The 22366-nt window shown below is 48.8% G+C and overlaps 1 protein-coding gene across 1 annotated transcript; it reads right to left on the bottom strand.

Moving 5' to 3' along the window:
* Nucleotides 1-657: 657 nt before the first annotated feature.
* Nucleotides 658-21704, bottom strand: CA6 (carbonic anhydrase 6). The gene is made up of 8 exons (XM_028108464.2): nt 21629-21704; nt 19524-19703; nt 12387-12535; nt 11627-11719; nt 7970-8039; nt 4063-4220; nt 2726-2849; nt 658-779 (listed from the first exon to the last, which is right to left on the bottom strand). The coding sequence occupies exons 1-8, from the start codon at nt 21702-21704 to the stop codon at nt 658-660; spliced, it is 972 nt and encodes a 323-aa protein (XP_027964265.1).
* Between the last annotated feature and the right edge of the window lie 662 nt (nt 21705-22366).

A 22366-nucleotide genomic window follows, 5' to 3' on the forward strand; every position in this document is an offset into this window, starting at 1 on the left:
CAGCTCTACTGACAAGGCCCAGCCACCATCTGACTGATGAGGACGAGATCTGCACCATCTCTCCTGCGAGCCTGCAATCCTGCTCCTCTATTTTTCCTTTGCTCACACAGCCTGGCTAGGGCTCCAGGCCTCCCCACCGACAAGTTCCCAAGGTAAGACTCTCTCCTTTTTCCTAAACTTGGTCCTGGAACCCCTCCCACCTTGATCTCTGTCCCATTGCCGGTGTCCCTGGGGGGATGGCAAAGAAGGCATATTCAGAGTGGTACAAAGGAAGAGAAAAGAGAAATGTTCAAATGACAAATTCCCGAAGACATTTTATTACACCTAAATCCCACACGGCAGGCCGGGCTGCTTTGTAATTTACACAGATCAACAGGCATGATTTGATAGGAAGATACTTAGGGCTCCATTTCCTTTAAATTTCTATTCCAATCAATTCCCATTGGTGTTGTCTAACAAACCCCTTCTCACACCCTTAAACTACCTCATTTACTCTCACGGATGATGGTTTCCCATGTCTTAACTCAGAAGCTGAACAGGAGCCTCGGGGAGGCTGCCATTCTGACATGCGATTTCTCAGAGCCTGGGGGACCCGGGGCGAGCCTGGCAGGGCGCGGGCTCGGGGGAGGGCCACCTCGTCCTGTACACCCCCCGTGTTCAAGCTTGCTGCCTGTAGCGTTTTTCTTTCATGTTTTTCTTGTCAGTAAGTCTTCTCAAGTATTCCAGCTTATCGTTGAGCTTGTTTACATAAGGCTGGAACTCAGGACCTAGATTATATCCTATAAAAAGAAGAGTTAATACAGAAAGGTCAAAAGTTTGGTGGTCCTTGTGAAAACAGAATGTGGGACAGCCAGACACCATTCCCCACACCTGTACTTACGGGAAGGAGTTTAGGTTCCTTAGAATGCCCTCCATGTTCCCATCCCATTGGCTTCAAGCACCTTCACACTGTCTGAGTTTAGGTGTGTAAGCTGCCAGAATCCAAGGGCTGAGATGTCAAAGGTGGTTCTACCCCTGGACCTTGGTTTCTCATGTGATGCTGAGGAGCCCTGACCTTAAGGGGGCGTGGGTGTTTTCTAACAAATGAATTGCAAAACATCTATATTTGGCCATTATCTTGCTTTTGTAATCTTGCTTCTTTGTCAGGTCATTCCTTATTGATGGGTTGATCATATTAACCCATCAGGGGGTGGAATTCGGTGGAACTATGAGGCATCAGGTGGGTGACACAACCTCGCTGACCCGAGACCAGAGCTGCTACCTAGAAGTCTGGGTCTGAGGGCAGGTGGGGCAAGATGATGCCCAGTTCTGTTCTCTTAACACAAAGGGAGGCTGTCGTTCCGGTCCCCTGGCTGCAAGTGGGGGAAGAAGCCTTCTTACTATCTACTGGGAGCTGAAGTAATAATCTTAAACAGTGAGTCTCAGAAGGGTGGGCACAATGGACATCTAGGCAAACTGCAATGTGGGGCATCTTGGTCGGATATCTAAACCACCTGGGCGCCCTCCTGAGGGTGAATTGGAGTGACACACCCCCCTCGTGGAAAGAGCATTTGGGGTGTGCCATATGGGAAACTATACAATCTGCAGGGAAAATGGGAACATGGCAGGATTAGAACAAGGAGGAGGATCAGTGTGTCTATGCCCCCTTTGGCTAGGCTGCTAGCATTTGGACCTTCTTAGCAGGATGTCACCCTTTGGAAAAGGAATGGGCACTATTAATATCGTGTTAGTGTAATATGGGGAAATGATCATTATAACTGGTGTCCTTTTTCCTCTGTTAGCATTGTTGGAGGAGCAACCAAATGCAAGGGAAAACAATCAATGAACCAGGAAGGAAAGATCGGAACAAAATCACAAATAGGCCTTTACTGATGAGGAGGGAAGGGGAGGGCATGTCTGGATCTTTAAAAGTTTCGAAAAATACATATAATCAGTTGGGGTAAAAAAAAATTAGTTGGGGTAATATTGAGTGGGCAATATTGATTGGAGACCAACTCTATTGTATTAGAGGATGTAAAGGTTTCAGGAATGGTTAGGAGAAATAGACTGTAAAGACAATGAATTCAGGGAATGTCTACAGATCACCACAATTTTACAGAGAAACAGATAAAATAAAGATGGGAAAATTGCAGAATAATTGCATTCTTGCAACCACAGCAATAAGGTGAGCCAAGAAGCCTGACCCAGTGGGTTAGAGGGTCCCAGGGAGGCCGGACTGGTCATGCCTACTTCCAGCACCCTGGTGTCTGGGGCGTGATCCTCAAGAAAATTTGGTAAACAATACATGCTCTAGCTAATCCCACCTTGAAGGGAATGTGTGGGAGTTGGGGATGGGCTTGGGAACAGACCAAGATAAAGGTGTGAGGGAAATAATTTTGAGTTGTGTTTAATAAGGATACCTTGAGCCTACACTCTTATGGGAGCGTCAGGATGTTGCTGAGCATCTTGCTTCTCCTGCTGCCTCTGGCCAAGACCAAGTAGGAAATAAATCATGTAACTGTCTATCCTTAGGGTCTCTGTTCTACCCACTGGCATCACTGCCTGGACTGAGGAGATGAGCCATCTCTTCTGCCCACACATGCCCTGTACAGATTGGCCCATCCGAGCCTCCTGCCCTTTAGATGACTCTCCCTTCCCTACTATTGCCAGAAGAGATGTGTCCACCCAGGGAAGGAAGAAAACAGGACTCAAAAAATTGCAAAGGATAAACAAGAGTTGATCTTACCCCGGTTAGGGAGATTGATGAGGTTGGTTGCCACCACTCTATTGTTCAGGGGCTGTGTCCTCCGGTAGTTGTTTTGGAGGGTCTTGTTCTGGTGATCCACTATGGAATTCTCTAGCTTCCAAATCTACAGGCCACATGAAGTGAATTATGGAGGGGAAGAGGTACTGGGTGGTTTAAAAGAGCATAATTAGCCGCTGAACTAGAGCTTGGGTTTACTTCTATAATCCTGATAAAGCAGGTATGAGAAGATCTCAAGTTCTGCTATATGGCAGGCAGAGCATCCATCCTTCCATCCCTCCATCCATCCATCCTTCCATCCATGCATCCATCCATCCATCCATCCATCCATCCATCCATTCTTCCAACCATCCATCCATTCTTCCAAACATCTCTTTTAATTGTTTTCTATGAATATTTGATCACCAGTAGAGGGGCGCCTGGGTGGCTCAGTTGGTTAAGCGCCTGCCTTCGGCTCAGGTCATGATCCTGGAGTCCCGGGATCGAGTCCCACATCGGGCTCCCTGCCCGGCAGGGAGTCTGCTTCTCCCTCTGACCCTCTTCCCTCTCGTGCTCTCTCTCTCTCATTCTCTCTCTCAAATAAATAAATAAAATCTTAAAAAAAAATGATCACCAGTAGAAAGGAGGAAAAGAAGCAAACAGATTTGTGTGTGAGTATCCTTGAATAGGGGTCTTTCCACCTTTTCCTGCATTGGGGAAGTGAAAAGTTTAAGAAAAAGGTCTATTTGTTCCTGAGGAAGAACATCACTCAGAAGGAAAGGTAGCTTTGCCTCTGCGACCTCAGTTACATTTGTCCTTTCATTAACGCAGCAAATATTTCTTATGCACCATGCTATGTGGGGAACAAAAGGTAGCCAATACAGCTCTTCTCCTCAAAGGGCTGCAGGAGTGTTAGCACGGTAAAGAGCTAACGATGTCAATATGTCAATATGTCCTTGCCTAAAGCCATTTATGAAGTTAGAATGTAAGCTCCGTGAGGAAGGGGGTTCTGTCCATCAAGGGCCTAGAACAGTACCTGGTGGGAGCATCTGCTCAGTAAACATTGCCTTCACCATGCAGCTCTTCTCTGACTGAGGTCAGGTCCCAGTCCTTTTGCTGCATCCAAGGTCTCAGGGCTCCTTGGATTCCCTGATGCCTCAACTTGTTCATCTCTGCCAGAGGGCTGGTAAGATCACACATGGCCACAGAGGTGAGGCACAGTAGCCCCGGGCATGAAAGCACCCCAGGAGCCAAGTGTTGGCATGAGGTGAGATGTAGGGGAGCACTCTTGTCAGCCAGGCAGTCAGAAGGGGAGACTGGGAGGTGATGGCATGCCTTACCTGTGCGCTGGAGAGCGGGACATGATGGACCAGCACAAACCAGTGGACGTTCTCGGTACAGGGAGGAGTGGTGAGTGACCCCCCATAGCTGTAGTAGTGGTGGATGTTCACGGGGAGCAGGTCCAGAATGTCAAGGCCACTCAGAACCGTGCTTTGTCCTAACAGAGAGGACAAAAGATAAAGGAAGGGGAGGGGCCACTGGTGTCCCTTGGGAGGACAGCTCAGGCTCAAACCTCTCCATGTTTGAATCTCCTGATTCACCAGAACATAGAAGCTGATCGTTAGAAACATTTCCCCAGCCTGCTGCTTCCTAGAAGGGGGTAAGAGCAAAGACCTTGGGCAGAGACCCACTCAGATACTTCCTCCTAGCTGCGTGGCACTGGTCGGGTGCTCAGTCCTCAAAGGCTGCTCCCTCATCTGTGACAAGGGAATGTTCAATAGGATTGCTACACGGATAAAGGGGGAGGGGTGTGCTTATAAGGTCTGGCCATTGAACTTGCGCATAGGAAAGTACTCATGAGCCTGTCATTACAAGACTGTTGGGTAGAGAATACGCTTTATGATAAATGAAAGAATTATGACTGCTAGGGGCTTCTGGGTAAGAACTCTCCAAGAAATAACAAAATTCCTTGGTTTGGGCTTACTTAGAAATGGGTGGATAGAGGGGCGCCTGGGTGGCTTAGTTGGTTAAACGTCTGCCTTCGGCTCAGGTCATGATCCCAGGGTCCTGGGATCGAGTCCCGCATCAGGCTCCCCCCCCCCGCTCAGCGGAGAGTCTGCTTCTCCCTCTGCCCCACCCCCCTCTTGTGCGCTCTCTCTCTCTCTCTCTCTCTCTCAAGTGAATAAATAAAAATCTTAATAAAAAAAGAAATGGGTGGATAGAGATTAGAAAGGTAGACTCAGAACCAAGTGGGGATGCAGGCACCCGGTCCTGAGCTCCTTCTGCCGTGCCCCCAGGAAACCAAGCTCAGCCACAGGTGGGGTGTGGGGAGAAGCGCTTCAGCAGCGTGTCCAGAGACTCCCAGCACTGGTACCCATCAGTGCATCTAGAGAATCCCTCTTCCGTTCCTGTCATGACTCCGAGCCCCTGAGCTCAGCATGACACCATCGAAGAAACACGGAGTTGAGCTGAATTTTGCTTCACTTTCCCTGAGCACTTTGCATTTTTTAATGGCAAAGAGGTCACAGTTTTTACATAGCTGTAAATAGGCTTGCTAAACCAAGGCGTCAGAGTCTGGTAGTGCATAATCCCATGAATAGGCAAAAAGAATTCTAAATTTTAGTGTTATTGGAAAGGCTTCAAGATACAACCTTCTAAAGGCTCTAGCACATAGTTTCATCACTGTAATATATTTAAGTGAGTCAAGAATTCCAGAACCGTGGTGCAACCGCTATGGAAAATGATATGACGGCGACTTTAAAAATTAAACATAGACTTACCATATGATTCAGCAATTCTACTTCTCAGCTTATAGGCAAGAGGATTGAAAGCAGGGAGGTGAAAACAGTAAGACCTGCTGATGGTTTGGATATGAAGGATAATGGAAAGAGGAAAATCAAGAATGATTCTGGGAGGGGTGCCCGGCGGCTCGGTTTGTAGAGCACGCAACTCTTGACGTCATGAGTTTAAGCCCCACATTGGGGGTGGAGCCTACTTAAAAATAATTTTTTTTAAAGACTAATTTATTTATTTGACAGAGAGAGACATAGGGAGAGAGGGAACACAAGCAGGGGCAGTGAGAGAGGGAGAAGCAGGCTTCCTGCCGAACACGGAGCTCAATGCGGGACTCGATCCCAGGACCCTGGGATCATGACCTGAGCTGAAGGTCATGAGCCACCCAGCCGCCCCTTAAAAATACTTTTTTTTAAAAAGTTAAAAAAAAAAAAGAGTGATTCTGGAATTTGGGGCTTAAACAATGGGATGGATTATGATGCTCTCTGCTGAGATGAGGAAGTTGGTTTAGGGACAAGCCTGGGGATGGGTGGTAGGGAACCCAGTTAGGTTTGGGCCATGTTAAGTTTTAGATTCAGAGGGCAATATCAAGCAAGTTGTTGGATAGAGGAATCCAGAGTTGAGAGGGAGGCCAGTGCTTTGGGCAGTATTGATCAGAAGCACAATTTATTGGATTGGAAAAGGAAATGGATCCGGGTCAGTTCATAGAGACAGAGTATCTGAGGTCCGTGCATTCAAGGAAATGCCTCAGTTAGACCACAGGCCTGTGGTTTCTCCAGCTGGCCTTGCTAATGGTCCGTAGAATAGCCAGCTGGTTTTTGCATCTGCTTTGCCTCACCTGTCCCGCCTGATACTATCACTGCATGGAGGACCAGATACAGATTTTTGGAGTCCACGGCCCAGAGAGGGCAATCGAGGCCATGGGACGGAATCAGGCCCCCGGGGAAGGCAGGGCCGGTGCCCCCCACTATCTAGAGCAGGAGCAGAAAGAGAGCGGAGCTGGGCGTGAGCCAGAGTGTGGCCAGAACGAGAGCTAGGTGTGATGGATCATTGTTTCCAGGTCAATTAAGAGAAAAGAGAAGAGACCAGGCAATCTAACAGAGGTGACTTTAAAGGGATGGTGGCCTGCTGGGGCCCCGAGTGAGAAAACAGAACAGGACCATGAGGCAACACATTCAAGGGAGCTTCGAATGGGAGCTGGGAGGAAGGTGAGGGCGTGGCTGGGTCAAAAGACACTCGTGTTTGCTTGTGTTTTGAACCGGGAGGTATTAGAGCACAGATTTGTGTGCTGAGCGGGATGACAGATGAACAGTAAGAAATTGGCACTGGGGGACGGGCGAGAGGCGAGCAGGTGGAAGGACCCTGAGAGGGAGGGGCGGGGGGTGCGCGTGTGGGGGGGCCAGTCTTGGGGTCTTGGTAGGGAGCACGGACTCTCACCCACCGTAACAGAGGAGGGGACGTGGGGCTAGGCAGGTGCCCATGGGTTAAGAAGATGAGTAAGCGTCTGACCACCTTCTCGATGAAGCGGGAACAAGGCATCTGATCCGCTCCAAGGGGGAGGCTGGGGCCAGGGTAGAGGGGCTTCGAGGGAGGGGAGAAAATGTGAAATAAGCATTCTGGAGAAGGAAAAAGCAAAGGCCCAGATGAGTAGTTTAGGATTTCCAGGCAGTGTTAATACATGCTCGTATTTGTAGCTATGAATAAAAATAACAGCAGTTGGGGGCGCCTAGGTGGCTCAGTGGGTTAAGCATCTGCCTTTGGCTCAGGTCGTGACCCCAGGGTCCTGGGATGGAGCCACACGTCATCAGGCTCCACGCTCAGAGGGGAGTGGGCTCCTCCCCCTGCTTCTCCTCCTGCCTCCCCCCACCCCCCACCCCCACTCACGCACTGGTGAGAACAGAAGGCCCATGGGTCGGAGGTCAAGGGACCCCCTGGAGGAGCGGGACCTGAAGTCAGGGAACCGGAGTCTGGGCGAGGCGGCCAAAGTCAGAAGCACAAAGCCAGTGTCAAAGCTGATGTGGTTGTTGCTCGGGTCACAGGCTGTAGGGATAGGTGGCCTCTCAGACAAGATTTCTGCCTTCTGGGGGCAGGGGAAAGGGAGACCAGCCCTGTCCAGGCACGGACATCTCTCTCTCTCTCTCTCTCCCTCCCCCCCTCTCTCCCTCTCTCCCTCTCTAGTGCCCACGGTCATCCCTACTCACTGGAACCAGAGGTGAAGCGAAGCTATCCCCAGTCCGTGGTGCCCCAGCCTCCAGCTGTGGGAATCAGCAGGTGGGGTCTGTGAACGCGTTTCTTGGAGGTGTTCGCAGCCTGAGCCGACAGCAGGAATCGCTGTCACGAGAGCCCTGGCCCAGGGAAGGGCGCTCCCCTGGCGGGGCCTGTGTGCCACCCTGCCTGCCCACGTCCCCCGCCCCCCTTCCAGGCCCCCCTGCTGCCGCTGTGGGCTTTCCTCACCTGGATACCGGATGTTGTTCAAGTGAGCAATGAAGTTGCTGTAGTAAGTGTTTCCACCATAATCCGAGACCTGGAGGAGAAACACAGAGCGGTGCATCAAATGGAAAAGGGACCTCCGTCTGGTAACCCAGCTGTTTGGTGTCCCTGCTGCCTGGGCAGAGCCTGGGGGGCGGGGAGGAGGCAGCCCGTCCACAGCCCCTGTTGTGTGGGGAGAGATCATCTGGCTGTTCTTTGCCACCCACTGCCTGGGCTTAATAGTCTCTTCCAGGGAGACAGGACGGAAGCATTTTACAGCTTCCAGAGAAAGAGCTTTCTCGGCGGGGACCCGCGAGGCCCTCAGGGCATGGCCCAAAGTCACTGTCACCATACCCCCCAGGGACTCTGGGCAGGGTTCACCTCAGGCCGGTTCCCTGTGATGAGGGGGGCTTCGTCTCATGTGCCCCCTTCCCCAACCTCAGGACTCGTGACTGAGCTGGGGACAGCCCTCTGTCCAAGGCAAAACTGCTCCAGTTCCGCCCCCTGTTGGGTCACCATTGTTTAGTGTGAGTGTTGACTCTTTAGAAGTCAGAAACATTACTTTTGGTGAAAAAGGTGAATTTTCAGTGGTTCTTTTCAGTCAGTGGTATTGATCCAGTTCTTCTTCCGCTGTGTATGAATTCCGATTTCTTGGATCTATGACAGTCGCTCGCTGTTTGTTTTGCTAGGTGCCTCGTGGATTTTTGTTCTTCTGTTCCACCTTCTGTGTGAAACCAATACTTTCCGTGTACCATTAGCCATTTTTTTTTCTAGATTTTATTTCTTTATTTGACAGAGAGACAGAGAGAGAGGGAACACAAGCAGGGGGAGTGGGAGAGGGAGAAGCAGACTCCCCCCGATGAGCAGGGAGCCCGAAGCGGGGCTCGATCCCAGGACCCTGGGATCATGACCTGAGCCGAAGGCAGACGCTTAACGACTGAGCCACCCGCGTGCCCCCCATTTAGCCATTTTTAATTATTAGTAGTTGCTCTAGTGATTACAGCCGCCCCCCCTTATCTGAACGGAAGGCATTCCAGGACCCCCAGGGGATGCCTGAAACCACGGGTAGCACCAAACCAGATATATACCACATTTTTTCCTATACATACCTGCGATAAAGTTCGGTGTATGAATTAGATGCAGTAAGAGACTAACAACAATAACTAATAATCAAACAGAACAATTATAACAATATACTGAAATAAAAGTTATGTGAATGTGGTCTCTCTCCCTCTCTCAAAATATCTTATTTTACTGCACTCACTCTTCTTGTGATGATGCGTGAGGATAGGTGATGCCTATGCAAGGAGGTGAATGAAGTAGGTGCTGTGACCTAGCATTAGGCTCCTGGAATACGTCACTAGAAGGAACGTCTGCTTCTGGGCTGCACTTGACCGAGGGTAACTAAAACCTGGGAGAGTTAAACCAAGGATAAGGGGGAACTACTGTTCAATCTACGACTTATCACAGCCTACGTCAGGTTAATACCAATTTCATTCCCATAAAATATAGCAACTTTGCTCCAAGCTAGCTCTATTTCTATTTTTCCCACTTTTGTCACTGACATTACATCTACCTATATTGTAAACCCAACAACAAGTGGTATAATGATTGCTTTCAACAATCCTGTGGGTTTTTTAAAAGAAAATTTTTAAAGACAAGACCAAAATATATGTACATAGTCTTTTATAGTTACCATTTCCAGCATTCTTCATTTCTCTCTGTGGATTTGAGTTACTGTCTATTGTCATTGCCTCTCAGCCAGAAGGATTTTCTGTAATATTTCTTGCAAGACAGATCTGTTAGCGATTATGTCAGTTTTTCTTTATCTGGGAATGCCTTTGTCTCACCTTGTTGTTGAAGGGTGTTTAGTTGGATTAGGATTCCTGGCTGACTGTCCTTCCATGGCCTTCTGATGACTTGTTTCTAAAGAGAAGTTGGCTATTAGTTGTACTGTCAGTCCCCTACTTATAAAAAAATCCTTTTTCTCTTGTTGATTTCAACAGTTTGACTTCGACTCTGATCAGACATGAGCTTTGTTCAGTTTCCCAGTTTAGTAAATTGTTGTTTTTTCATCAAATTTGGGGAATTTGGGGCCATTGTTTCTGCAATATTTTTTCTATCACTTTCTCTTTTTCCTCTCCAAGACTCCCATTAGGTGTATGTTGGGCTGTGTGATCTTGTTCCCGTGAATCTCTAAGGCTTTGTTTATTTTTCTTCAATCTTTCCCTTTGTTCCTCAGATTGAATAATTTCTTTGATCTCGCTCCAAATGTACTGACTCCTTCTTCTGCTGCCTCATATCTGCTTGGAGACCATGTCATGAATTTTCAACTCTTCAACTCTAGACTTTCCATTTGGTGCATTTTTATCATTTCTGTTTCTCTATCGAGATTTCCCTTTTTTTAGTCATTGTCATTATACTTTCCTTTAATTCTTTGAACAGTTTCTTTTAATTCCTTGAACCCATTTATGATGGTTGTTTGAAAATCCTGTCTGCTAATCACTGAGTCCACTCAGAGTCATTATCTGTTGACTACATTTTTTTCTCCTAAATATGGATCGTATTTTCCTATTTCTTTGCATGCCCAGATTTTTTTTTTTTTTGGAAACTAGACATTTAAATAATATACGATAGTAAATATGAACTCTGATTTTTAAAAATTGTCCTGATAATTTTTTGTTTGTTTGTGTATCTGTTTAAGAATTTGCTTGGCCTTCATCTGCAGGATGTGTCTCCCTGGCCATGTACACCAGGTGATATCTCCACTCTGTTCTTAAATCTAATTTTTGGCCTGGATTCCTAGGGCCCTCTAGGAACTGCCTAGGGTCAGCATAGCTTTGTGGTCAGTCCATGATTTTAGCAGAGGTTGTTGTTCAAACCCCTCAAGCCCATCAGATTCGCACCCTCTGCTGATGGATCTGTGAGCTAAGAAGCACATTCAGAGATCAGACAGTTATCAGGACAGCCTCAGCTTTTGCTTTCCACTACTTTTACTGTTAGAGCCTGGGGCATGGGTTTTCAACTCACACTCCAAATCAAGTGAGTTGCCCGCCCCCAGGCAGTGAGGCTGCTCATTCTCCTGTCCAGCCTGCCCCAGTAAAACTACCTTGCTGACCAAGTTAGGGGGTGGGGATAGGAATAGCCCCATTGTTCTTACTCAAAATTCTAGCCACTTTTCAAAAATAAATGCCTCAATGCGTTGTTTGCCTTTAGTCCATTTCCAGAGTAGGGATATAGTGGTTTTTGGCCATTTTATCCAACCTAATACTTGTTTGGGGGAAACGGAGTTCATTGACCACTTCTTGCCGCCTAGCCACAAGTCCTGCCCTCCAGACTTTCTGAGAAGAGCAGAGGTGTTGACTTTATCTGGCTTCCCCTTGCCCTCAGGCTGGTTTATGTTTGGTCAACTGTGCTGTGATCCTAGCTCTTTTAAGTCAGTTGTCACACTTATCCAAGGTCTCCGAGATTGGTCACACAGAAGGAACCCAGTGACTGTGAGCAAGGGCTTCACTGAGTCAGAGTTTTTTCAAGAACGGTGAGCTCAGACACAGATGAGGAGGGACAGGGAGGAAGACCCTTTGTCTACACTTGATACTGTGGACGCCAATCTATGACTTCACATGTGTCGTTTCAGCCTACCTTGATGAGGGCTGCCAGCACAGCCAAACCATCCGGTTCACTCTGGGCTATGTTGTAGCTCTTGTACTTAGAATTGTAGTGAACAATGTGAATCTGTGGGAGCAAGAAAGAGTAAGTCAAAGGGGGCCCATACAGACTTCAAATGCTTCAGGTTTTCAGGGAAGAATGAAAGGAAAGAGACTGTCCCTCCTAAACAACTCCAACCTCTCTCCATCTGGGTATGAGATCTATCAAGACCAGAAAGTCCTCTAAAGACTTTGAAAGAGCATGAGTGGGGTTCTGGGGAGATGGCAATTCAAGGGCATCTCCCTGACCGCACCTCCCTCCAGGCAGATGACCTGGCAGTGTCCGGAGGGCTCGGATGAGGCCACTGGGTTCTCCTGAGGTCTCCCAGAGTGGGCATGAGTCACCTTGCTCTGGAGGACACTGTAAACCATGGTCATCCTAAGGACAGATCTATGCAAGAGAGAGAACCCTGAAAATCTAACACATCGAAATTCAACTGAAACCAAAGAGGGCTTGCCCCATTCTATGGGCTGTAAACTCCTGCCTTGCTGTGCATTCTGTGAGAGCCGGGACCTTGCTTGAACCCCTGGCACATAGCAGGGATCAATAAGTAGCTGTGAATGAATGAAAAAAAAAAAAATCAACCTTAGGGTGACTTGACTGTCATCATGCAGTCTCTGTGGCTGTTTTAATAAGGAAAGTGACTGTGAGATTTGAAAGAGGAAAGAGGACCTGGCCGGGGTCCTCAAAGTACCTCAGCCACAAATCTGGTCCCGTCGATGGTATGCTCGGAGCCGCTGATCTCGGAGGACGCGCCACCCCAGTGGAAGTGCATCTGCTCCGCTATGTACTGGGTGCCGTCGCTGGCCGTCATGCGCATGTTCGGGGGCAGGCTGATCTGCACTGGGGGAGAATATAAGCGAGGGCTGCAAGTGGTGCAGATGGGTATGACCCAGAATTGCACTCTCCACTTCTGGCCAGTTTTGTAATTTTCCCACAGCGTAGGAATAGGAAGGGGGTAGGGGACCTCTTGGGACTAGTTTGATGACTTTTACTCCCAGAGTACTGTTTATGAGGCCAAGTTGAGGTGTTTAATACAGTCATCCTGGGTAGCCTCTTAGAAATAGCCCAACTGAGCTCCCTGCTCAGCAGGGAGCCTGCTTCTCCCTCTGCCCTGCCCCCCACGCATGCTTTCTTTCTCTCTCAAATAAATAAATAAAATCTTTAAAAAAATAATAAATAAATAAAAGAAATAGCCCAACGAACAGCCAGCTCCATTCCATAAAAGGGAGCATCCCTGCAGGCTTCAGTGCTTTTATTTTCTGGACAAGGAAGCCAACCTGGGAAGGTTTCCACCTTGCTCAGAGGCGCAGAGGTCCAGTGGGGGGGGCCGGGGGCAGACCAGGCCAAGAACTGGGTGTGGCCGGGATAGGATGTCACCTGTATCTCAGGCCTCCACTTGTCTTCAGAAGACTAGAGACCAAATTCTACAGCAAATCAGGAAACGCACGAACCCCTGGCCTGGGGTTTAACTTGACGTTCTTGTCAGTGGATGCGTTCAAGTGTTAAGTTCTTGCCGACGGGAAAACGGGCCACTCGTCCCACTTTCTCCTCCTGCCCCGTGACCTACAGATTGGCCCCAGGGAGGTCACTCTGGTCACCTAGCTAAAGTTGTTCGCTTCACTGGCTCAGCCCTCAGAGACATCACTAAGTTTTGGAATGAGCCAGGCCAAAGGGAGACACAGGAGGGTGACAGCAGAGTGACGAAGAAAAAGATCTATGAGGATGTACATAATTGAGGACTGGGACAGGGACAAGCAGCATCTATGCTGTTAGCCAGGTCTTTCTATTTAAAGTCATCAAAGAGGATTATAAACAAGCGGGCTTTCTTAAAGAGTAAATGTTAGGGATTTGCTATCTATCCATAATGTGCCCTTCTTCCCTTCCAGTTTGTCGAAAGCAGCAGGGAGCTGTGATTAAGTTCACGTGCTTGTAAAACAGGAATCTGACCCCAAAGAGTTTAACATGCTCTTTGGCAGAGCTTTGTATTTATTTAGTGCTTAAAATGCAGCCTGCCTCCAAATCAATGCTCACAGGGAAAAAAAAAAACGGAAAAGCCTTTAAAAGAAGATATGCAGAGTCATCTGTGCCCAGAGATTGGAAAGCAGAACACCAGACCAGAACTTTCTAATTGGACAGTTAGCCCCACGTGCACAATGACAAAACTCCTGACAGGGATGTTTCCCCCAATCGTAATTCCCTGCAGACAGAGCGTTTTGCCCCTCAGGTTTTATCGACAGGATCGCATGGGCTGGATTGAAAAATGGCAGCATGTTACTTCAGAGCATGTTACCGTGCCTTTGGAAAGGTGAAGCCAAATACTTGTCCCCAAAGGTGAACTTGCCGAACCTCCCAGATTCTGAGCGTTGATTCAACTGTTAGCAGAAGGTGCTCCTCTTTGTTTAAAACTAAGTTCTTCGAGTTCTTTTCAAGCCAAAAGAAAGAAAGCATTTTCTGTGCCCGAGAAAACAACAGCGAAGTGTCCCGGTCGTGAAGGTCAAAGAAACACGGAGGAACTGACCGCGGTTGGAGGAGACTAAGGAGATGGGAGATCTCCATGGATTGTGGGACCCCGGATGAGGTCTCGGAGCAGAGAGAGGACATCTGTGGGAACGTGATGGAATTCACAAGGGTCTGTGAAGTACTCGATCGTGTTGTACTATCAAGGGTAGTAAGGTTATAGGATGTTGATATTAGGGGAAGTGGGAGAAGGGTATGTGGGAACTCTGTACTATTTTTGCAGTTTTTCTAGTCTAAAACTATTTCAAAATGAAAGTGGTTTTGTTTTGTTTTGTTTTTTTGTTGTTGCCGTTCTTGTTTATTAAAGACAAAACCAGCCTTGCTCCCTCAGCCTTCAGAGATGGAAACCTGCCGAGAAGCCTACATCACTCGTGGGCGTCTCCTTGGGATTTATCCTCTTACACGTAAGTGCATCTGACCCATGTCAGGCTCTGTGCCAGGTATGGAGATAGAAGGGTGAATGAGAGATCCTTTCAAGGAGCCTAACAAACGGAGTAGCTAATAGTACCTACTAAGACAACAGTGTTGTTTCTCCCACTGACCTGTAGAGGCCCATGTCTCAGTCCTGTAAGCTTCTCTGGAACCTATGAATATATATTTTGGGGGATAAAGAATATATATATTAATCAATGAGTACTGGTCCACCCAGTACTAGTACTGGTACTTTTACTAGTCCACAACTAAATAGGGAAATTGAGACTAAGTTTTGGAAACTTTTGTAGCAATTTAAGTTTGTCTCAATATCCAACTATGTTTTCAATTTGTCTTTACTGAAATATAATTATATATCTGTGGGACCTAATAATAAAACATGGGGTACGTAAAAATGTAAATATAAGGTAGAATTTGAAATTAAAAGCTGGGTGCTATTTGTATGAGCACTCCCCCAAATTAAATACTTACGTACAAATCTAACAAAGTGCATACAAGATCTATGTGAGCAAAGTTCAAAATTCCGATGAAAGAGATCAAAGAATAAATAAATGGAGAGATATTCTGTGTTCCTGGGTAGAAAGAGTTGATATTGTCAAGGTGTCAGATCTTCTCAACTTGATCTATAGAGTCAATGCAATCAAAATCCCAGCAAGTTACTTTGCAGATATCAACCAACTGGTTCTGAAGTTTATATGGAGTAGCAAGAGACCCAGAAGAGCCAGGACAATATTGAAAAGAACAAAGCCGGAGGACCGGCACTACCTGGCTTGAAGACTTACTATTAAGTGACAATAATCAATACAATGTAGTATCAGCAAAAGAAGAGACAAATAGGTCAATGGAACTGAACAGAGAGCCCAGAAATAGACTCACATAAATATACTCAACTGATCTCTAGCGAAGGAACAAAGACAATACAATGGAGTCTTCACCAAATGGCGCTGGAACAACTGGACATCCCTGTGGAAAGAAACCAGTCTAGACACAGACCTCACACCTGTCACCAAAATTAGCTCAAAATACACCACAGACCTAAATGTAAAATGCAAAACTATAAAATTCCTAGCATAGGAGAAAACCTAAATGACCATGAGCGTGGTGATGCCTTTTTAGACATAACATCAAAGACAGTATCTATGAGATAAATAATTGACGAGCTAGACTCCATCGCGATTAAAAACTTCTATTCTGTAAGGGGCGCCTGGGTGGTTCCGTTGGCTAAGCATCTGCCTTCAGCTCAGGTTGTGATCTCAGGGTCCTGGGATCGAGCTCCGTGTTGGGCTTCCAGCTTAGCGGGGAGTCTGCTTCTCCCTCTCCCTCTGCCCCTCCACCTGCTTGTGCTCTCTCCCTCTCTCTCTCTTTCTCAAATAAAATCTTTAAAAAAAATAAATAGGGCGCCTGGGTGGCTCAGTTGGTTAAGCGACTGCCTTCGGCTCAGGTCATGATCCTGGAGTCCCGGGATCGAGTCCCGCATCGGGCTCCCTGCTCAGCGGGGAGTCTGCTTCTCCCTCTGACCCTCTTCCCTCTCGTGCTCTCTCTCTCTCATTCTCTCTCTCTCTCAAATAAATAAATAAAATCTTTAAAATAAATAAACAAACAAATAAATAAATAAAAACTTCTATTCTGTAGAAGACACTATGAGGAGACTTAGAAGGTAAAACCCAGGCTAGGAGAAAATATTTGCAAAAGACACACTTGATAAAGGACTCCTAGCCAAAATATACAAAGAACCCTTTAACACTCAACAATAAGAAAACAATCAACCTAATTAAAAAATGGGCCAGAGACCTTAGCAGACGCCTCACCAAAGATAGACAGATGGCAAATAAGTGTGTGAAAAGAGACTCTGCATTGTATGTCATCAGGGAAATACAAATTAACAATAGTGAGATACCACAGCACACCTATCAGAACGGCCAAAATCCAGAACACTGACAACACCAAATGCTGGGAGACTGTGGAGCAGCAGGAACTCACTGCTGGTGGGGGATGCAACATGGCACTGCCACTTTGGAAGACAAAACTAAACACAGTCTTACCATACAGCTCAGTAATCATGCTCCTTGGTCTTTACCCAATGGAGCTGAAAACTTAACGTCCACACAAAACTCTGCACCCGATGTCTATGCCAGCTTTATTCATAATTGCTGAATTATGAACTTGAAAGCAGCCAAGATGCCGTTCAGTAGGTGAATGGATAAACTGTGGGCTATCCAGACAATGGAATATTATTCAATGCTAAAAAGAAGTGAGCTATCAAGCCATGAAAAGACACGGAGGAACCCTAAGTGCGTTACTAAGTGAAAGAAGCCAATCTGAAAAGGCTACGTGCTGTATGATTCCAACTCTGTGACATTCTGAAAAAGTCAAAACTATGGAGACAGTAGAAGGATCAGTGGCTGCCAGGGTGGCAGTGGGGAGAGAGAAGAACAGGCGGAGCACAGGGGGTAATGAAGACCGTGAAGAGACTCTGTATGATACTGTAATGACGAATACTGTCCATTCTACATTTGCTCAAACCCATAGAATGTGTGACACCAAGAGCAACCTCTAAGGCAAACTCTGGACTTTTGGTGATTATGTTGTTGTGTCAAGGTAGGTTCGTCCTTGGTAAAAAAAAAAAAAAAAAAAAAAAAAAAGTACTATTCTGGGGGCGCCTGGGTGGCTCAGTCAGTTAAGCAACTGGTTCTTGATTTCAGCTCAGGTCATAGGATGGAGCCCCGTATGTGGGGCTCCATGCTCAGCACAGAGTCTGCTTGAGATTCTTGCTCTCTCTCTCCCTCTGCCCCTCCCCCTGCTCACTCGCTAAATAAATAAATAAATAAATAAATAAACAAAATCTTTTTAAAAAACCATACCATTCTGGTGAGTGATATTGATAATGGGGCGACAATGTATGTGGGGGCAGAGGGTGTATGAGAAATCTCTGTACTTTCCTCTTAATTTTGCTATGAACTTAAAACTGCCCTAAAAAATGAAGTCAATTAAAAAAAATATATAAATACATATATATATTTATATCTTAGGTTCCAAGATCTGAAAAGAACCCTGCAAAATAAAAATTAATAAGTGTTTATATCATATCAACTTTATTGTTCTAAACTGATTCACCAAAATGTTATTAGATTTGAAAACCTGTTGATTAGGGCGTTGTTTTTTTTCCTTCAGTAGAATTCTTGAAGCTTGGAGGGCTTGCTGACAATGTAAAGCCAATTGTAAAGAGTTCTAAAAATCTTTCAAAATCCTTGACATCAAAAAAATACAAGTAATGGGAGCTGTTTGAGTGCATTCCAATATGTTTGATATGACGTAGGGTAGATTGGGGACCCTATAGGCTTCCAGCCTCCAGAGAGCCCAATACAGCCCATAGGAGGAAGGTCCAGGGCCCTCTCCAAACTGGGAGGAGGGAGCCACTGTAAGCTTCGCCCCCCCCAACCCCCCCACCCCCGCCTTCCCCGGGGGAAGCTGGGACCTTCCTAACACCTCCCCTCTCCTGGGTCCTCAGCACAAAGCCCTACCCAGCAGACATGCAACACAAACAGCCCATGTTACCAGAGGGGGTTTTCAATCCTTCAGTACTTCTGGTTGCCTGTCCGAGGGGGTCAACCAAGCTTCTCCCCTGCCTTTAAGCTGCCACCTTTGGCCCTTCCTCCTCGAGGGCAAGGAGAGCAGAGGAAGCTCCAACCTGCCAACCTGCTGGAGGCTTCAGGGAGCAACTTTGGAAACAGGAGCTTGACATTAATGATAAAATCAGGCTTTCATGAATTATTTGTGGAGTTCAGGGATCTGGGCCAGGTGTGCCTGAGGCCTTTTATAGATCTTCACTCTCCTGTGTCCACCAGCCTCATTAAGGGCAACTGGTTTTATCTTCTCACTTGTGCAAATGGGAGATCTAAATCCTGTGACCCCCATGCACCTCTGCCCAGGTGGAAGTGGGGGGGGGGGTGTCCAAGGAGGACGTGGTTGAGGAATCAGACATGAAGGGGAGGGGCCTGGGTTCGGCTCAGCCACCAGAGACTGTGTGACCTTAAGTCCTTCAGCCTCCCAAGGCCCCTGGCCTCCAGCCTAAACAAGGCCCCCTGCCAGGGGTGGGAGGTATCATGAAGCTCAGAGGAGATGGGCCCACTTGGAAAACTCAGAAGTGTGTTCAGTAAACATAAAGCATGGATTTTCCAGTTGTCCAGTCCAGGCTTCTAAAGGGGGGGGGGGGTGTGTCCAAGACCCAGGTCAGCCTTTTCCTGGCCTCCACCCTCTTCCTAGAAGAAGACCCAATTCAAGGCCTCAAGAGCCTCTTTGTAAAACCTTTGAGGGACACCTGGGTGACTCAGTCGATTAAATGTCTGCCTTCGGTTCAGGTCATAATCGCAGGATCCTGGGATCAAGTTCTCCCTGCTCAGTGGGGAGCCTGCTTCTCCCTCTCCCTCTGCCTGCCCCTCCCCCTGCTTGTGCTCTCTCTCTGTGTCAAATAAATAAATAAAAATTTTTTAAATAAATAAATAAATAAAACCTTTGAGGAATACTGGGCCCACCTGTCAGGCATTTTGAGCCAATCAGACTCAATACAGAAAATATGGAAAAGTCAGACCAGGGCACAGACGACAGATGGCAGGCGGGTCAGTGCCTCGGTCAGCTGGATTGCATGCTGGCTGGGTCAGCCTGAGCTGGGGAGAGGTTAACGCACAGAAGGAAGGAGCCAGCCAGGAACTGAGGCCAAAGACAGAGGCCCTCCCTCGCGGCTTGGGGTGGAGGCCACCACCTGCCTGGGGCCTGCAGCTCCCAACCTGTGCTCTGCATCCCCCGTGTGCCGCTCTGGCTTCTGGCATCTGCCGCCACTGCCGAGCGCCTGGTGGACAGCGTCCTGCCGCCTGCCCCTTACCTGTGTGGCCGTTGTTGACCATGGGGAGCTCGCCTGCCTGGACCTCGTAGCCTGACAGGTTCAGAGCCTTCAGGGAGGGGTTGTACTGAACCTTTCTCCTCTGCAAGTCGATGGGTGACTGTCTCGTCCCCCCACAGGTGGGGTGCTCCCTTGGCCAGTGCTCTTCATCCAGTGCCCCCTCTGTGACAGGAGAGAGCCAACGGGAGTAAGAGTTCGGGCGGCAGGGGGGCGGTTAGCCCTTAGCAGCGTCTGCCCAGTGGGAGACCAGGACCAAGGCCAGAGGTCTGCCTTCTGGAAAACAGAGCCTGACCCCCAGAAGGAGGTGGGAAGGACACCGTCAAGGTCCGCTCCATGGAACCTGGTGTCTCAGGGGCTTTGACACGGATTCCAGACTCCCCTGTTGCTGTCACTGGCGCGGAGAACAGTCGGCGCTTGGGAAACAACGAAGGTCTTTAATATACAGCTTTAGTTTTCCCTGGCATGGGAATATGCTGAGAGATGCACTGGAAGGCTCCCTGGCGCTTGGCACTGCCATGTTGCTCCCACGGGTCCTGTCCCCATTTCCTCCGAAGGGCACAGTCTTCCTTCCCCTCCCCCAACGATCTTGCAGTCCCCTCCCCAACGGCAGGACCCCCCACCTGGTGACTTGCTCCAGCCCCTTTCATTGGGTCCCAGTAGGGTAGAGACCTATGGATTCAGGGCAAGAAGGGGAAGCATCATGTTCACAGAGGACCAAAGTGATTCGTTGAAAAACATGAAAGTAAGGAAATGCCTCTTTTTTTAAGGTGGGCAATAATTCTAGGGAGAGGAGGGAAGCTAGTCCTCCTGTAACAGGCCCACCCCTTCGCAGTCGGGGACCCAAGCTCTCTCCCCCATTAGGGGGTAGCTGCACGGCAAGTGCCTGGCTTGTTTTAAGGAAGATGTTTGTATTGGGGCCCCTCACAGCTGCTCGGTTTTGCAATCAACAGAAAAGTCAGTTTTTTATTTCTCTGCTCTTCTTGATTTAATACTACAAATCAATATTTAAACAATTCTTTCCCAGAGGTGGGATGCCAGGATCAAGGCCAGAGGCCCCGAGCACAGCCCCTTGCATGGATCAAGAGGCTTTGGCCTGTGTCCCTGGCAGTGGTGTGGGTTTCTCAAATATTCCTGAAAGGCCTTTGAAGTAGCTGCCCCGAGTGTTCCTGGGGCCCTGTGGCTTTCCAGAAGGCCCGCAGTCTCAGAGACTGGGCTGAGCCTGGAAAGGACAAGACCTGACTGTTGGAATTCTCTCTCTCTTGCTTACCCGTCTGAACCACCCCTAGTACCAACAAGCCACATGAAGCAGGGCCTCTGTGGCACTGGCCGCACGTGGCCTCCTCTGCTCCAGAGCAGGACGGTTGGTCAGAGCTGGGGGTCCTGCCCTCTGACACTGGACTCTCTGAGCCTCCCATGATGTCCTTAATTCTGTTGCCCTTGACTTAACAGGACATCCATCCACCCTGAATGTATGCTTCCGCTGGTGTCCAAAGCTGGGGTCGCCATGTGGAGAGTGGGTCAGCCAGCGGCCCTGAGGGTCCTCCAGAGCCCCATCCTGGGTGCAGTGCAGGAAAAGGGGGGTAGGGGCAGGAGCTCTCTTCACCGCCCCATGGGAGGGGTGACTCGGGTCCAGATGTGCAGATCTGGGCCTCAGCAGGGTCATGGCCACTGGGAGACGGCAGCCCAGGGGCCGTGCAAAGTTGTCGGGTTCTCGACAAGTCGGGATGTTCTGGGTAAACCTCAGACCACAGCTCTCCAAGAAGAAAGCTCTCACAAACCCACACACCCTCTGTGAGATGGCAGGAAGCCCTTTCTAGCAACCTCCTCCTCCACGTGCAGAGCCGGGGAAAGCAAAGGGCTTCGCAGTCAGAGGCGGCAGGCAGGCTCTCCAGCCAGCACTGTGGCCAGAGAAGGTTCTAAAGCAGAAACACCTGCCGGGGCAGCGGGGGGGGTCCGGGGAAGGAGAGCGACCTCGCCTTGTTCCGATCGGGGGTCTGAGTTCAGTGCGCTCTTCGGAAGCAGGAAGGGCCGGCCCAGCAGGGATGAGGGTAACGAGGAAAGGCGCAGCCCCTGGGGTGGGGGCTTACCTGAGTAGGTCCACTGCGAACTGTGCTGGGCCCTGGCCCCCAGCACGAGCAGGACCAGCAGCAGTGCCAAAGCCATCACGGTGCCTCGGGTCTGGAATCACGCTGATTCTGGGGCCACACTCTTCTTTTAAAAGCTCAGAAACTGTAAATAACAATTTACCGAGTCTCACTGACTAACCCACCCTCAGCTGCACCCACTAAAACAATAACACCTTCCCACAATGGTCCTTGTGACTCGGGTGGCGGGGCCGGGTGGTGCGCTCGCCCGAGCCCCACTGGCGTCACCACCACGGGCCCTGAGCCCACGGTTTGGGTTGTTCCGTGTCCTACCTTATGAAAACTCACTTGAAGGACCACACAGTGCGCCCTTTGTGGATGAGTGGCCACAGGACAGGGCAAAGGCCCAAGGCGGAGAATCAGGATGGGGAAGAGTTCCCGGGACAATGACACTTCCTGTGCCCTTGCTCCTGGCAAGCGGGGACTCTGAGAATGGGTGAGGGCCATCTCCGGGGGCCTGGAAGCCCTAGCTGGATTCGGCTTGCTATTTCCTGCCCATCTCAGCAGTCCACACGGGCAGCCCCTGCAGACCTGGGCCGCCTCGGCCGGCTGTCCTGGGAAATGGCCTGGCCCCCGGACTTGGGCACGGACCCGAGAGTCCTACCTGGAGGCCCTTGGGTTCTTAGCCTCACTCTTGAATCGCCTGTAGACCCTGGAGCCCCAGCTCGGGAGCCACGTCGC

The sequence above is a fragment of the Eumetopias jubatus genome, unplaced genomic scaffold, assembly GCF_037043125.1.
Source record: "Eumetopias jubatus isolate StellerSeaLion01/CBP00866 unplaced genomic scaffold, mEumJub1_p1.0 scaffold_4, whole genome shotgun sequence".
NCBI lineage: Eukaryota > Metazoa > Chordata > Mammalia > Carnivora > Otariidae > Eumetopias > Eumetopias jubatus.